This window comes from Bison bison, unplaced genomic scaffold (genome assembly GCF_000754665.1).
Source record: "Bison bison bison isolate TAMUID 2011002044 unplaced genomic scaffold, Bison_UMD1.0 scf7180017864376, whole genome shotgun sequence".
In the NCBI taxonomy this organism is placed as follows: Eukaryota; Metazoa; Chordata; class Mammalia; order Artiodactyla; family Bovidae; genus Bison; species Bison bison.
In genome coordinates, this window is record NW_011494948.1 from 9919999 (window position 1) to 9937735 (window position 17737).

At 41.3% G+C, this 17737-nt stretch overlaps 1 protein-coding gene across 9 annotated transcripts in view; it reads left to right on the forward strand.

Annotated features, from left to right (window-relative positions):
• Positions 1-17737, forward strand: part of CCDC171 (coiled-coil domain containing 171) — a 344777-nt gene that overhangs the window by 98281 nt on the left and 228759 nt on the right. For all 9 annotated transcript variants that reach the window (XM_010857037.1, XM_010857035.1, XM_010857032.1 and 6 more), the window contains one exon: positions 2211-2313. In XM_010857037.1, the coding sequence (XP_010855339.1) occupies positions 2211-2313 (103 nt within the window). The remainder of the gene's footprint in view (positions 1-2210; positions 2314-17737) is intronic.

A 17737-nucleotide genomic window follows, 5' to 3' on the forward strand; every position in this document is an offset into this window, starting at 1 on the left:
CTAGACAGACCTTTGTTGGCAAAGTAATGTCTCTGCTTTTGAATATGCTATCTAGGTTGGTCATAACTTTCCTTCCAAGGAGTAAGCGTCTTTTAATTTCATGGCTGCAGTCACCATCTACAGTGATTTTGGAGCCCCCAAAAATAAAGTCAGCCACTGTTTCCACTTTATTTCCACTGTTTCCATTTTATTGTAGAACATACATTTTCCACCTCCTCTTTTGTTTTTAACTCAACAGTATTGCTTAGAGATCTTCCATTTTAGTATATTAGTGTAATAGAACTTTTTTTATTTGAAGTCTTTGTTGATGAACCCTAATTGATTTAACAATCTTCTGTTGATAGCATGTTTTAGCATGTTAAATATGATATTTAACTCTTATTGTATATACTCAGTATTGTCTGGGTCTGTGGGATGCATTGATAAGGGCAAAAAATAAAAGACCGTATTTCCTACTTTCATGGAGCTTGTTTTCAATGAGATAGACATTAGCAGAAGACCTCTCAAATAAATGTGGAATCATAACTCTGATAAGTGCTGAGAAGAATCTAGTAGGGTTAATTGACATAGTCAAGGAGTAAAAGATAGCTTTTCCAAAAAAGTGATAATTGAACTGATGTCCAAAGAAAGGATTGTTAGTTTTGTGTATTTTAACGATGAATTTTGTCCTATAATATCTATTCTCCCATTTCTTCTGTTGCTGTAAGCATGCCTCACTGTTGCCTCTGTATCATCAGATTTTAAAAATGCTTTTTCTCACTTATTAAAAAAAATCCAAACTCTTATCCAATCCCACTCTTGTTTCCAATACTGCCCTTTTTCTTTATCTCCCCTTCTCTTGTTACCAAAAGTGTTTTGTCTAAACTTCCTGTTTCTATTTCTTATATGTCACTAAGACAAAAAAAATTGCAGGCTTATTCCTTTTTGACCTGTTCTAATATGAGTTACAGCAGACTTCATCACAGACACCAATGTCTTCCATGTCCGGTGAACATGGAACATGTTAGTCTCCGTTTTTCTTGAGTATTCTGTGACATTGGACATATCTCTATCCTTGAAATGTTCTTTTATTTTGGTTTTCATGACTTTATCTTCTTCTGTTTCTCTTCCTCCTTTTCTAGTCTTTTTTGCTGCCTTTTTCTTTTCCAAGTATTAAATTCCTGAGTTCCTTAGGCTTTATCCTAGACTCTTTTCGCGTCCTGTCAGACACTCTCATGGCAAGCTTCACATCCCTAGATGATTCTCAAGCCTATGTTTGACTTCTCTTCTGAGCTTTATACCATTGCATCCAGCTGCCTCTCATAGTTTTTACTTTATTTATTATTTTTTAATTCAAATATATTTAGGGTCAGTTATTTGCCACGTAGTCTACTGGTGCTGGGAGTCTTTTAAAAGTGCTTTACTGGAATATGATCTAAACAGAATTTATGATTAACATTACCCACCAGAAACAAACAAGTAAATAAGCAGAAACAGCCAAAATAAGACCACCTCTACTTCCATGGTTCTTACTCAGCTGCTGAAGTCCACCCAGTTCTAGTCTGAAACCTTGGGATCAGTCTTGACTTCTCATTTTATCTGAGCATTTCCTCATCCAGTCCAATCGAATCCAACCCAATCCAGTCAATGTAATCTAACCCAATGCAGTGTTACCAAGGTTGGCCATTCTATCTTCTAAGTATGCACCCCTTCAACATCCTTCAGTGCTTCTACTCCCACACACCCTTTTCTCTGCCAAGACCCTAATCTAAGCTGCCATCAGCTCTTGAGTAGTCTGCTACAGTTCCTTCTAATTTGTCATACTGCATTCACTTTTGACCACTATCTGGCAATTTGCTACATGACTGCAAGTATAATCTTTTAAAATTTTCCTCAATTTCTCTGTGTCTCCATTTCCTTATCTGTAAAATGAGATAATGATGGCCCTTCCCTCATAGATTTGTTGTGATGATAGAAAGAATTGCTATGTTAGAGTACTGAGAATAGTGCCAGGCACTGAGGCCTCAGTCAGTTGTTACTGAGACCTTACACATTGTTGCATTAGGCCAAGTAAAAGAAATGGTTAAGATAGAGGTTTATTAATAATAGATTTGAATGGAGTAATTATTAGCTCATTTATACTTAATTGTGCTTTATGTATTCACACAAAAAATCTGCAACTCTTATAATGCGTGACCTTATTATGTATAATTTTTTTTCTTAATTAAAAGGCTAAGAAGCACCAGGCTTTTCTAGTGGAGACATGTGAAAATAACGTGAAAGAATTGGAATCGATCCTGGACAGCTTTTCTGTGTCGGGCCAGTGGACATCAGGTTAGTTGAAGGTATAAAATGACAGATGCATCTGTCAATGTTCCAAAGTCCCTACATTTTGGGAATTCTGCAGATGCCTCTTACAGTCCCTCATCTCAACATGTTTTGATTTGATGACATGATAAGAGCAGTTCTCACAGCAGTCAGTTGGCCTAGCTGGCTGCGAAAGGGTGACGGACTGTGGACCTGCTGCTGTCCTACCTGAACTTGATTTACAAGTGTTGGTGTCTGTGTGATTGGACAGACAAGGGCTCACTTGCTGTGTTCTGAATCCAACTGAGAAGAAAGTCCATACAGTATACCTGCAAGGGGAACAGATGTTTCCATCAAACCGAGCCAAATTCTGAGGCAACCTTCAGCAACTTAAAGGTCATGTATTCAAAAGGTTATGTAGGACACAGGCTGTAACAGTGCATATTCTTCACCGCTGCTCTCCAGTCTGGTTTTCTCCTTCATTTCCTACCACAGTGCACATACTCTCCAGATAGAGTGCTTTGGTAAAACGCTTTGGTTTTAGTATTAGCCCACTTAATATGATAGAGAACTATAAAGATTGTATATCGGGTAGGCATATTTTGGTATCAAGCGAAAAGCATTAGTTGCTAATGAATGCTCTCCATTCCATGATTTCTGCTTCCTTAATTTGTGTGTGTGTGTGCCCTTATGTGTACTATAGTGGCTTTGACTTACGTATTTTCACTTCTCTACCTCAGTTTTCTTTTGGCATACTGTCAGCCTCAAATTATTTAGTTGCTTTCTGACTCAACTATATTTTTCAAAAAAGCATGTAAAATTCAATTCCTTACACCTTAAAATAGCTTCAAGACTGTTCTAAAGGAATCAAGCATATTTGACAAATAAGTTCTTTAGGAAACCCTTAAATTCAGAAAAGTTTGTTGTCCTTATAAAAGCAGAAAAATATGATCAAGGCCCATTTCACATTATGAATCTGCAGATTTCTGCTGGTGAGCCATTAGAAATTGAGTGAGATTTGCTGTTATCTATTTTTAACTTTCTTTGTTTTTATTTAAATTTTTTCCAAAAGCATTAGTATTTCATTGTTTGTCACTGTAAAATCAAGGTGTATAAAAGTGACATTAAAAAAATCCACTTTTCAATTGTATTTGCTAAAGCTTTGAGGAATAAAATTTTCTTTTTCAGTGATAGTGTTTTATTATTCATATGTGTCATTGCTTAATGGTTTTAAGGATCTTTAAGATTGTAAAATTATTATCATAACATATCTTAATGCTTCAATGTGCAGAGTTGAATTAGAAAACCTAAGAATAATGAGGTCATGTCTCCTTTGAGGTTTAAAGTTAAATAGTTGATAACAAAGAAACTCATAAGTTATTACTAAACCTATAGAAAAAGAATTGTCTTCTAATAAAGTTTTTCTTTTTATTCTCATCTTTCAGTGACCATCTTTTTTAACTTCTTGTTCCTGGGAAAGGGATTGTGTGCTGAATTTGTGATTTCTGTTCTGTTATAGTGGTCTTTTTTTCCATATTGTGCTGGTTATTCATTCTCCTCTGGTCTCTGTTTTGCATTCTGGAGGCTGACCTCTGTGGACTGCATGATCGGGGCTCCTTTGCCCTCTGGCTTGGGGGTTGGATTTGGATTGTCGATGCACCAGCAGGAGATTAAGAGGGTGGAGGAAGAAGGGAAAGCAGAGAATGTCATGGTGTTTATTTCCCCCACTCCCTCCAGTGTGTTTCTGGCAGTGGTTTCATTTTTGGTGGCTATGGCTCCTGTCAAGCGGGTTCTCTCCCACAGCTGTGGTTTGTGTTTGTCTATGATGATAGCTTACCTCCACTTGACCCTGTAGGCGTCTCTTGGTATTAGTATTGCTTTTCCAGTCTTTAGAATGGACTGGTTGGATCTCCTTGCAGTCCAAGGAACTCTCAACAGTCTTCTCCAACACCACACTTCAAAAGCATCAATTCTTGGGCGCTCAGCTTTCTTCACAGTCCAACTCTCACATCCATACATGACCACTGGAAAAACCATAGCCTTGACTAGACGGACCTTTGTTGGCAAAGTAATGTCTCTGCTTTTGAATATGCTATCTAGGTTGGTCATAACTTGCCTTCCAAGGAGTAAGCGTCTTTTAATTTCATGGCTGCAGTCACCAACTCCAGTGATTTTGGAGCCCCAAAAAATAAAGTCTGACACTGTTTCCACTGTTTCCCCATCTATTTCCCATGAAGTGATGGGACCAGATGCCATGATCTTCATTTTCTTAGTGTTGGGATTTAAGCCAACTTTTTCACTCTCCTCTTTCACTTTCATCAAGAGGCTTTTTAGTTCCTCTTCACTTTCTGCCATAAGGGTGGTGTCATCTGCATATCTGAGGTTCTTGATATTTCTCCCGGCAATCTTGATTCCAGCTTGTGCTTCTTCCAGTCCAGCGTTTCTCATGATGTACTCTGCATATAAGTTAAATAAGCAGGGTGACAATATACAGCCTTGACGAACTCCTTTTCCTATTTGGAACCAGTCTGTTGTTCCAAGTCCAGTTCTACCTGTTGCTTCCTGAATCTGCATACAGATTTCTCAAGAGGCAGGTCAGGTGGTCTGGTATTCCCATCTCTTTCAGAATTTTCCACAGTTTATTGTGATCCACACAGTCAAAGACTTTGGCATAGTCAATAAAGCAGAAATAGATGTTTTTATGGAACTCTCTTCCTTTTTCCATGATCCAGCGGATGTTGGCAATTTGATCTCTGGTTCCTCTGCCTTTTCTAAAACCAGCTTGAACATCTGAAAGTTCATGGTTCACGTATTGCTGAAGCCTGGCTTGGAGAATTTTGAGCATTACTTTACTAGCGTGTGAGATGAGTGCAATTGTGTGGTAGTTTGAGCATTCTTTGGCATTGCCTTTCTTTGGGATTGGAATGAAAACTGACCTTTTCCAGTCCTGTGGCCACTGCTGAGTTTTCCAAATTTGCTGGCATATTGAGTGCAGCACTTTCACAGCATCATCTTCCAGGATTTGAAATAGCTCAACTGGAATTCCATCACCTCCACTAGCTTTGTTTGTAGTGATGCTTTCTAAGGCCCACTTGACTTCACATTCCAGGATGTCTGGCTCTAGGTCAGTGATCACACCGTCGTGATTATCTTGGTCATGAAGCTCTTTTTTGTACAGTTCTTCTGTGTATTCTTACCACCTCTTCTTAATATCTTCTGCTTCTGTTAGGTCCATAGCATTTCTGTCCTTTATGAAGCCCATCTTTGCATGAAATGTTCCCTTGGTATCTCTAATTTTCTTAAAGAGATCTCTAGTTTTTCCCATTCTGTTGTTTTCCTTTATTTCTTTGTACTGATCACTGAGGAAGGCTTTCTTATCTCTCCTTGCTATTCTTTGGAACTCTGCATTCAGATGCTTATATCTTTCCTTTTCTCTTTGCTTCTCTTCTTTTTACAGCTATTTGTAAGGCCTCCTCAGACAGCCATTTGCTTTTTTGCATTTCTTTTCCATGGGGATGGGCTTGATCCCTGTCTTCTGTATAGTGTCATGAACCTCCGTCCATGGTTCATCAGGCACTCTATCTATCAGACTTAGTCCCTTAAATCTATTTCTCATTTCCACTGTATAATCATAAGGATTTTGATTTAGGTCATACCTGAATGGTCTAGTGGTTTTCCCTACTTTCTTCAGTTTAAGTCTGAATTTGGCAATAAGGAGTTCATGATCTGAGCCACAGTCAGCTCCCGGTCTTGTTTTGGCTGACTGTATAGAGCTTCTCCATCTTTGGCTGCAAAGAATATAATCAGTCTGATTTTGGTGTTGACCATCTGGTGATGTCCATGTGTAAAGTCTTCTCTTGTGTTGTTGGAAGAGGGTGTTTGCTATGACCAGTGCGTTCTCTTTGCAAAACTCTATTAGCCTTTGCCCTGCTTTATTCCATATTCCAAGGCCAAATTTACCTGTTGCTGCTGCTGCTGCTATGTCACTTCAGTCGTGTCCGACTCTGTGCGACCCCACAGACGGCAGCCCACCAGGCTCCCCCGTCCCTGGGATTCTCCAGGCAATAACACTGGAGTGGGTTGCCATTTCCTTCTCCAATGCATGAAAGGGAAAAGTGAAAATGAAGTCGCTCAGTCGTGTCCCACTCTCAGCGACCCCATGGACTGCAGCCCACCAGGCTCCTCCATCCATGGGATTTCCCAGGCAAGAGTACTGGAGTGGGGTGCCATTGCCTTCTCTGAATTTACCTATTACCTCAGGTGTTTCTTGACTTCCTACTTTTGCATTCCAGTCCCCTATAATGAAAAGGACATCTTTTTTGGGTGTTAGTTCTAAAAGGTCTTGTAGGTCTTCATAGAACTGTTCAACTTCAGCCTCTTCAGCATTACTGTTTGGGGCATAGACTTGGATTACTGTGATATTTAATGGTTTGCCTTGGAAATGAACAGAGATCATTCTGTCATTTTTGAGATTGCATCCAAGTACTGCATTTCAGACTCTTTCATTGACCATGATGGCTACTCCATTTGTTCTGAGGGATTCCTGCCCACAGTAGTAGATATAATGGTCATCTGAGTTAAATTCACCCATTCCAGTCCATTTTAGTTTGCTGGTTCCTAGAATGTCGATGTTCACTCTTGCCATCTCCTGTTTGGGTGTTCTTTGGAAGGACTGATGCTAAAGCTGAAACTCCAATACTTTGGCCACTTTGTGCAAAGAGTTGACTCATTAGAAAAGACTCTGATTCTGGGAGGGATTGGGGGCAGGAGGAGAAGGGGACAACAGAGGATGAGATGGCTGGATGGCATCACTGACTCGATGGACATGAGTTTGGGTGAACTCTGGGAGTTGCTGATGACAGGGAGGCCTGGCGTGCTACAATTCGTGGGGTCGCAGAGTCGGACACGACTGAGCGACTGAACTGAACTGAACTGAACTTCCTTCTTGCTGGTTTGTGGTATCACATCATATCCTTTTTGTTCTCTTAACCTGCTTACATTTCTGTAAAATCTTCATTAAATTTTTTTCCCAGTGAACTCTTCTGACTATGCCAGTTCTTCCCTTTGATACTTGACTATTTACATACCTGCTTTGAACTTGATTTTATTCTTGCTCTTGGCTTCCATCAAATAGCCCTCTATAACCATAATGGACTCTCTTTCTGTCCATACCAGCTCAAGTTGGAATTTTGCCACTTAACCAAGAGGGATATTATTAATAAACTTTATTGCTCAACATTTTGTGGAAGAGCCTGAACAATTATGATTGCCTACTGTGTCAACCCTGGGTTCAGCTACACAAAGATGACTAAATAATTTGTTCCTCCCTACCTCTCTCCCTTTTTTCCCCATGGCACTTATTACTGTTAAGCATTTCTGCCAGACTATGTGGTACATTTTTTATTATATCTGTATTGTCAAGGTTCTCTGGAAAAATAGAACCAATAAGATTATATAGATACACACAAGAGTCGAGATATTGGAGTTTGCACACATGGTTATAGAGGCTAGGAAATCTTGTGATCTTTCCTCTGCAAGCTGAAGGACCAGGAAAGGCAGTAATATAATTCAATGTGAGTCTGAAGGCCTGAGAAACTGGGGGTTCCTGGGGGTCCAGGAACCAGGAGTAGGATGTCTGAGGGCAGGAAAAGATGGAAGTCTCAGTTTAGGAAAAAAGAGAATTTTCCTTTCTTTCCTTTTGTTCTTTGGGATTGGAGGAGGAGAGGGCTAAGAGTGGGGGGTAGGTAAGGGAAGTCAACAGACTGGATATTGCCTCCCCTACCCACGTTGGTGAGGGCACATCTTCTTTACTTAGTCTACTGATTCAAATGCTAATATGTCCCAGAAACATTCTCATGGACACATCCAAAAGTGATTTACTGGTTTTCTGGGCATCCTTTAGCCCGGTCAAGTTGGCAATAAAATCAACCATCTCAATATCCAGGCTCCATGAGGGCAAGGATCTTTGTCTCTTTCATTTACTAAAGAGTTTTAAGCAGGTAGACAATACTTGGCACAAAGGAAGCACTCAAATATTTTTTCAATGAATAAAAGCATGAATGAGTTAACAGTAGGTCAATATTGTATTTTAAATGATAATTTTTGAGGCTATAAAGGTAGTCATGGAATCTCTTTCAAGATTTTAGCAGCTTTTTGGGTAGCAGTTCATAAAGAGTGGCCAAGAAGACTGACTTTCTATCTTCAGTGGAAATGATGTCACCGTCTTTCATGCCTTATGGAAATGCCACCTTGATTGCTTACTATTATTAGATAAGATGACCTCGATTTAATCAATCATGGACATTTATTTCCTATTTCTGCCTTCTACTTTCTGCTGAAATTGCTATACAACAGCTACTCATAACTCATTTTTTTTCTGATAGAAATGCTTAGTGTGTATAAGGGAGAAGTCCTTTCCGACTTTGAACCCATGTAGTCTTTCTGCCTCAAGTGTTGCTTCCTACTATGGTTTTACGGTTTCACCTCTAGAATGTGACTTTTCCTTCATTAGGTTCATGAAAGAAAGTTTTTGTTCTAATTCATTCTTGAATCCTCCTCAGGCGGCTTGACTTTTGTGTAGACTGAGACAAAAGCCCCTCCAACCTTCTTCAACCTTTCCTTCCTTGAGGAAATCATTTGTAATACTCCAGAAGTATCCTTTTGCTTTCTACTAGGAGAGGCTGAAGGGCCCTAGGAAATAATAGGAAGAACATATGGTGCCTTTAGGTATGTATATATCACCCAGGAGTCGGGCAGCTTCAGGGACTATTCTTAAGAAAATCAGGACGTCACGTGGTACTTTCCTCTCATCTCTCCTTTCCATCCTTTGTAAAGGATTATTGCCTAGATCTAGTATCTTCTTGAGACTTTTACTTGTCCTCAGGAACCTTGTGGCTGGCACCTTTTAATTAGAGGCCATGGGTTACTGAGAGACTGAGGATGTCTGTAAGAGCAGCACACAGGTCTCCTTTGGTGTCATTTGCCAGTGTCTTCTTGCTTACTTCCCTTACCTCCCAGTTCACTGAGGTTTACAAACCAAGCTTGTCCTACTTTATCATGCTCAAAGCTTTGATTTGTGAAATCCAAGGGAACGACCGCAGTAAGAGGGCTCAACATTTCTAACAGTCAGTGTGCTCACTAACTAATCACACAATTAAGGTGACTGCGAAATAGGGGACCCAGGAGAGCCAGTCTGACTCCGAAGGCCGGAGAAACAGGAGACCTGATGGTGTAAGTTCCAGTCGGAGTCTGAGGCCAAAGGCAGGAGAAGACTGATTTCCAGCTTGAAGGTAGTCAGGTGGACAGAAAGAATGCTTTCTTACTTCGCCTTTTGTTCTATTTGGGCCTTCAGTGGAGTGGGTGAAGCCCACCCACATTGGGGAGGGCAGTCCGCTTTACTCAGTCTGCTGATGCAAATGTCAGTCTTGTCCAGAAATAGCCTCATAGACACACCCAGAAATAATTTTTAACTGAATATCTGGGCCTGTAGCCCAGTCAAGTTTACACATAAAATTTTTCTGTGCTATGCTTAGTTGCTCGGTCGTGTCTGACTCTTTTGTGACCCCATGGACTGTAGCTGCCATGCTTCTTTGTTCATGGGGATTCTTCAGGCAAGAATATTGGAGTGGATTGCCATGCCTGCCTCCAGGGGATCTTATCAACCCAGGGGTCAAACCCAGGTCTTCTACTCCCTCATTGCAGGAAGATTCTTTACAGACTGAGCCACCAGGGAAGCACATAAAAGTAACTACCAGCTTTTCTCTGGCCAGCAAGTCCCTCATAACCATCATGTTACTTTCTGTTTCTCTGAATTTGACTACTTTAGATATCTCTTATATTGAAATCATATATTATTTTTTCATGATTGACTTATTTTACTTAGCAAAATATCCTCCAGGTTCATCCATATTATGGCATGTGACAGGAATTCCTTTTTAAGGCTGAATAATACTCCATTGTCCAACAGAAGCAGAAGAGATTAAGAAGAGGTGGCAAGAATACACAGAACTATACAAAGAAGGTCTTAATGACCTGGATAACCATGATGGTGCAGCCACTTACCTAGAGCCAGACATCCCGGTGTGAAGTCAAGGGGGCCTTAGAAAGCATTAGTACAAATAAAGCTAGTGGAGGTGATGGAATTCCAGCTGAGTTATTTAAAATCCTAAAAGATGATGCTGTTAAAGTGCTGCACCCAATCTGTCAGCAGATTTGGAAAACTCAGCAGTGGCCACAGTATTGGCAAAGGTCAGTTTTCATTCCAGTGCCAAAGAAGGACAGTGCCAGAGAATATACAAACTACCATATAGTTGCATTCATTTCACATGCTAGCAAGGTTATGCTCAAACTCCTTCAACCTAGGCTTTAGTAGTACATGAACCAAGAACTTACAGATGTACATGCTGGGTTTAGAAAAGACAGAGGAACCAGAAATCAAATTGCCAACACTTGTTGGATCATAGAGAAAGCAAAGGAATTCCAGAAAAGCATATCCTGCTTCATTGACTACTCTAAAGCTTTTGACTGTTTGGATCACAACAAACTATGAAAAATTCTTAAAGAGATGGAAATACCAGACCACCTTACCTGTCTCCTGAGAAACCTGTATGTGGATCAAGTAGCAACATTTAGAATCAGACATGGACCAGCAGTCTGGTTCAAAATTGGGAAAGGAGTATGACAAGGCTGTATATTGTCACCCTGCTTATTTAACTTCTGTGCAGAGTACATCATGGGAAAGCTGGGCTGGATGAAGCACAAGCTGGAATCAAGATTGCTAGGAGAAATATAAACAACTTCAGATATATAGATGATACCACTCCAATGACAGAAGGCAAAGAGGAACTAAAGAGCCTCTGGATGAGGGTGAAAGAGGAGAATGAAAAAACTGGCTCGAAACTCAGCATCCAAAAAACTAAGATCATGGCATCCAGCCCCATCATTTCATGGCAAATAGAAGGGGAAAAAGTGGAAAGAGTGACAGCTTTTATGTTCTTGGGCTCCAGAATCACTGCAGATAGTGACTGTGGCCATGAAATTAAGACACTTGCTCCTTGGAAGAAAAGCTATGACAAACCTAAACAGTGTATTAAAAAGTGGAGACATCTCCTTCCCAACAAAGGTGCTTTGGTTCATAGAGAAAACCACAGTCAACCATAGTCAAAGCTATGGTTTTCTCAGTAGTCATGTATACATGTGAGAGTTGAACCAAAAGAAGGCTGAGCACTGAAGAATTGATGCTTTCAAATTATGGTACCGGAGAGGACTTTTGAGAGTCCCTTGGACTACAAGGAGATCAGACCAGTCAATCCTAAAGGAAATCAACCCTGAATATTCATTGGAAGGACTGATGCCAAAGCAGAAGCTCCAGTGCTTTGGCCATCTAATAGGAAGAACCGACTCATTGGAGAAGACCCTGGATGCTGAGAAAGATCAAAGGCAGGGGGAGAAAGAGGTGACAGAGGCTGAGATGGCTGGATGGTATCACTGACTCAGTGGGCATGAGTTTGAGCAGTCTTTGGGAGATAGTGAAGGACAGGGAAGTCTGGCATGCTGCAGTCCATTATGTCACAAAGAGTTGGACATGGCTTAATGACTGAACAACAACAAGACTCCAATGTTATGTATTTGTCACATTTTATCTATCAATTTATCTGTTGATGGACCTTTGGGTTGCTTCCATCTCTTGGCTATTTTGAGTAGTGCTGTTATTAACATGGGTATAGAAATATCTCTGCTAGGCTCTGCTTTCAGTTCCTTTGGATATACGGAAGTGGGATTGTTTGTCCATTAACTGTTTAAATAACTTTTTTGGTCACACCATGTCACACATGGTGACATGTATGATCTTAGTTCCCTGACCAAGGATTGAACCCAGTGAGTTCTATGTAAATGAGCCCATTTCCATAGTACTTAATTTGCTATGAAATGAGTTCCTTGGTCAGAAGCAATGCTGTGGGATACATGATGGTGAATAAGACATTTTGTAAATTCGTGGATGACAATTTCAGCAGAAATATTGTGATCAGGGAAGGAAAATGCCTTTCTAGAGTAAATGTCTAGTAAGAATGAGTATTGCTTATTCCATGATGGAAATGACTTAATATAATCAACTTGCCATCAGGTAGATGGCTGGTGCCAGTCAGGAGTGGTGGCATATCATGGATTCAGTGTTTGTCTTTGGTATCGATATAGCTGGCACTTAACAGGAATTGTAAACCTGACAGCCTTGGTGAGTGAAGATCCATGCTGCCAAGCCCATGCCTTCCCTCTACTCTTGCTGCTGTGACTCCTGTGTTGTAGGGGTGACAAAGATGAGCAGGGAGAAAAGTGACTGGGAAAATATGCTAGCTGACACCCACAACCAGTCCATTCTGAAGGAGATCAGCCCTAGGATTTCTTTGGAAGGATGATGCTAAAGCTGAAACTCCAGTACTTTGGCCACCTCATGCAAAGAGTTGACTCATTGGAAAAGATTGGGGACGACAGAGGATGAGATGGCTGGATGGCATCACTGACTCAATGGACGTGAGTCTGAGTGAATTCCGGGAGTTGGTGATGGACAGGGAGGCCTGGCATGCTGCGGTTCATGGAGTCGCAAAAAGTCGGACACGACTGAGGGACTGATCTGATCTGATCTGATCTGACACCCACAGAATACTTCATTTTGTCCTCCTGATTATTAAGATCCTCCTCCACCTCAGTTGATCGGGGCATAGTGCCCATCTCAAGAGGTCTGTCCACACACTTGCTCAGACCACCTGGGGACCGGTTTTCCTATCATCTTTTGGAGTCCCTGACCATTCAGCCAATCTGCTAGCTACTACCTCCAGATTAGTGTATATTTGTGCCTTTGATCATCTCTCATTCCAGACAAAATGATAGTCAAGTCCAGTACTTGAAGTTTTGCATACTGGGGGGATTTTTGCTTCATCACCATCCATCAAGGCCACCCTTCAATAGGGCTATCTTGATGCAGCTGTCTACTTTTTTTTGTTAAAGTTAATTAGTTTCTGGCTGCACTCTGAGTCTGCACTGTTGCACGAAGTCTCTTTCTAGTTGTAGCTAGTGGGGGCTACTCTTTAGTTACAGTGTGTGGACTTCGGATTATGGTGGCTTCTCTTGTTGCAGAGCTCGGGCTCTAGAGTGCAGACTCAGTACTTGTGGCATATAGGCTTCACAGCATGTGGGATCTTCCTGGACCAGGGATTGAGGATATGTCCCTTGCATTGGCAGGCAGATTCTTAACCACTGGACCACCAGGGAAGTCCAATACTTTTGAGTAATGTCAGCATATCATACAGAAACATCTATATAACAAGCCCATTCTCTCCACCCCGCCCCCCTACCCCCGACATTAGTCAACTGGTTATCGGGAACTTGTCCACAGGTTCAGGATATAGGTTAAGACAGAAGAAGCAATGTAACAAGAATAGGAAATCTAGATTACTTATTCACGCAGCTTGCTTGTGCCTGCAGGATTTGTTTGAACCCAGTTTTGTATATTGGAGAAGGCAATGGCACCCCACTCCAGTACTCCTGCCTGGAAAATCCCATGGACGGAGGAGCCTTGTAGGCTGCAGTCCATGGGGTCGCTAAGAGTCGGACACGACTGAGCAACTTCACTTTCACTTTTCACTTTCCTGCATTGGAGAAGGAAATGGCAACCCACTCCAGTGTTCTTGCCTGGAGAATCCCAGGGACGGGGGAGCCTGGTGGGCTGCCGTCTATGGGGTCGCACAGAGTCGGACACGACTGAAGCGACTTAGCAGCAGCAGCAGTTTTGTATATACCATCTTCCTTTGAGATAGAGTGCTATCATGAATACTCAAATTAATGGGGTTGGTGGATCTGACAGTAACCATTTCATCGTGGGCAACTCAGGTCACATGCTAAACTGGGGAGTGTGAATGCAGTGTCTGCTAAGGACCAGTAGTGAGTCAAAAGCTGATATTCAAGAGAATACTTATCTGTAGAGGATTGCTTGCTTTTTTCCCAAATTCTAAAAGCTTATACTATCATTCGCCTGTAAGGACCTGCCAAACTTGGCCTGCTTAAACTCAAGCCGTCAGAATAATATCATCAACTTGGTAGAGAATGAAGTGGAACACTTGATGTCTTCCAGAATGGAGAGCTGATGGAGATTTCTATACACTGGATTATGCTAGAGTTGATGTGGTTCTGAGGTAGGGTCGTGAGGGTACATTGCTGGTCCTGCAAGCAGAAAGAAACTGTTTTGGTGGTTTTTATTAAAAGGATAGAAGAAATAGCCTCATTCCAGTTTCCAGGAAATGGATTGATTTACTCCAACAATGAAACTACATCTGTAACTGCAGCTGTAATTGGAATCACGTGTGATTATGCTTTCAGTAATTCACTGTCATTTCTTAAGACCCATCTGTACTCTGCACTAGCCAGATAGATGAGTCGAATGCTGATGTGGTTGGAATCACCACCCTTTATCATCTTTCACAGAGGCACTAACCTCTGCAGTCTCTCTAGGAATGTGGCTTTACTTTTGATTTACTATTTGGGTAGATCAGAGTTTTGGTGACTTCCATTTACTTTTTTTCCTGTTTTCCTCTGTTAGCTCCTCATTCTGTGGGTCAGGTAACTAATATGGGCATTGTGACAGTTTCTGCATTTGTCTTTGATAACAACACAGTCCGAAGTGGGAAAACAACTGTGTGGGTTCACCTCGGGCCCACTGAAGCTAGACTTTAACCGAAGCTTTCTTGTATAAGCTCCTCTCCTAACTAGTGAACCACAGTAGCATATTAGGTCTCCAGGAATTAGAGTCAGTTCCAATCCAATGTCCAGTTATCCGAGGTATGTGTAACTCCCCTTCCCCAGCATGTTTCTTGGAGGAAGGCTAGGAGATAGATTTGCAGTATGATCTTTTTGCACAGGATCGTTTGGGTTCCTAAAGGGGATCTACTGGCACTGGGTCTATGAACAAAGTCAAGTCAGAATTGGTTGAGGGCCAAGATGTCTTTTGTATAGATTTAACTTCTACTTCTGGTAATCAGACCCAGAACTTTTCTGGCTTTTCATCTTTTTTTTTTTAGTTAATTTATTTTTTTAATTTTATTTTTAAACTTTACAATATTGTATTGGTTTTGCCATATATCAACATGAATCCACCACAGGTATACACGTGTTCCCCATCCTGAATCCTCCTCCCTCCTCCCTCCCCGTACCATCCCTCTGGGTCGTCCCAGTGCACCAGCCCCAGGAATGCAGTATCATGCATCGAACCTGGACTGGCGATTCGTTTCATATATGATATCATACATGTTTCAATGCCATTCTCCCAAGTCGTCCCACCCTCTCCCTCTCCCACAGAGTCCTAGATGTCCATCAGCAGATGAATGGATAAGAAAGCTGTGGTACACATACACAATGGAGTATTACTCAGCCATTAAAAAGAATACATTTGAATCAGTTCTAATGAGGTGGATGAAACTGGAGCCTATTATACAGAGTGAAGTAAGCCAGAAAGAAAAACACCAATACAGTATACTAATGCATATATATGGAATTTAGAAAGATGGTAACAATAACCTTGTATACGAGAACTTTTTTACTTATACAAGTCGAGTAACGTTCAAATAGAGCACCTATCTGTTTTAGTCCCAGGAATACTGTGATCAGTAGCCAATGCTAGTGATCTCTGTGGGTAAAACCATTTTGTTTATTACTTCGAATCCACTGCCCGTTATGATAACCATATCCATTTTGTCACTGCAAGTTGAGGCCACCACTTGACCTTGTCACTTGAGATTCCAAGATCTTCACTGAACCCAGCTTGGTGGCATCATTTTCCACTGTTATCCGTGGCTCTCCAGCTACTGCGCCTAGATGCCCACCAGGCTACAGAGCTCCTCAAGGATGCTCAGCCCCTTCCCCACCCCCAACACATTTCTTAAACCTTGGTAAAGGAGGTATTTTTTGAACTCTTCCTGGGGACATAGTGGGTGGGTGAGTAAGATTTACATAATACTGTCTGTATGTGAGGGAAGTTATAAGCCATTTTTTTTTTTTTTAACTCCAGGATGGGAACCAATGTTTGCAAGATAATGAAGATGTTTATGATCTCAGTAAATAAGATGAGTTAATATATGGAATGTAGTCTGGGCTTGTAAAATATAACTGCCAACAAAATGTTTATATTCAGTGCCTTTAGAATGAAAAAGGGATTTTCTTAGTCATAATTGTATTAAATATTTAGATTTTCTCAGGTGAAAAACCCATTTTAATGTTATTTTCTGTGTTTTATTACATGATTAAAAATCAGTATTAAACAACAGGGTTTTGTTTTCTTTTTTTCTATTCTGAGGATGAATATGACTATTCATGTTCTATAGTAGATAGAGTCTTTTATTTTATATTCTGTCCATTTCTTGTTTTTAAAATAATTTTATTTATTTATTTATTTTTGGCATTCTTGGGTCTTCAGTGCTGCACAGGCTGTTTTCTAGTTGTGGCGAGCAGGGGTCACTCCTAGGTTACTTTCTAGCTCTCTCTTCTCACCACTGCTGGTGAGTGGTACATGGGCTTCTCATTGCAGGGGCTTCTCTTGTTGCAGAGCATGGGCTCGAGGGTGTGTGGGCTCAGTAGTTGTGGTTTGCAGGCTCTAGGGCACAGGCTCAATAGTTGTGGTATATAGGCTTAGTTGTTACGTGGTATGTGGGATCTTCCTGGATCAGGGATCAAACTTGTGTCTCCTGCATTGACAGGCAGATTCTTTACCACTGAGCCACCTAGGAAGTCCTGTCCATTATTTCTTAATAATTGAGGTCTTGTTGGATACTTAAGTAGATAGAATGGTTGACAAGGTGGAGGAAATAGACTCACCTCAGATCAGATCAGATCAGTCGCTCAGTCGTGTCCGACTCTTTGCGACCCCATGAATCGCAGCACGCCAGGCCTCCCTGTCCATCACCAACTCCCGGAGTTCACTCAGACTCACGTCCATAGAGTCAGTGATGCCATCCAGTCATCTCATCCTCTGTCATCCCCTTCTCCTCCTGCACCCAATCCCTCCCAGCATCAGAGTCTTTTCCAATGAGTCAACACTTCGCATGAGGTGGCCAAAGTACTGGAGTTTCAGCTTTAGCATCATTCCTTCCAAAGAAATCCCAGGGCTGATCTCCTTCAGAATGGACTGGTTGGCTCTCCTTGCAGTCCAAGGGACTCTCAAGCGTCTTCTCCAACACCACAGTTCAAAAGCATCAATTCTTCGGCGCTCAGCCTTCTTCACAGTCCAACTCTCACATCCATACATGACCAATGGAAAAACCATGGCTTTGACTAGACGGACTATTGTTGGCAAAGTAATATCTCTGCTTTTGAACATGCTATCTAGGTTGGTCATAACTTTCCTTCCAAGGAGTAAACGTCTTTTAATTTCATGGCTACAGTCACCATCTGTAGTGATTTTGGAGCCCAG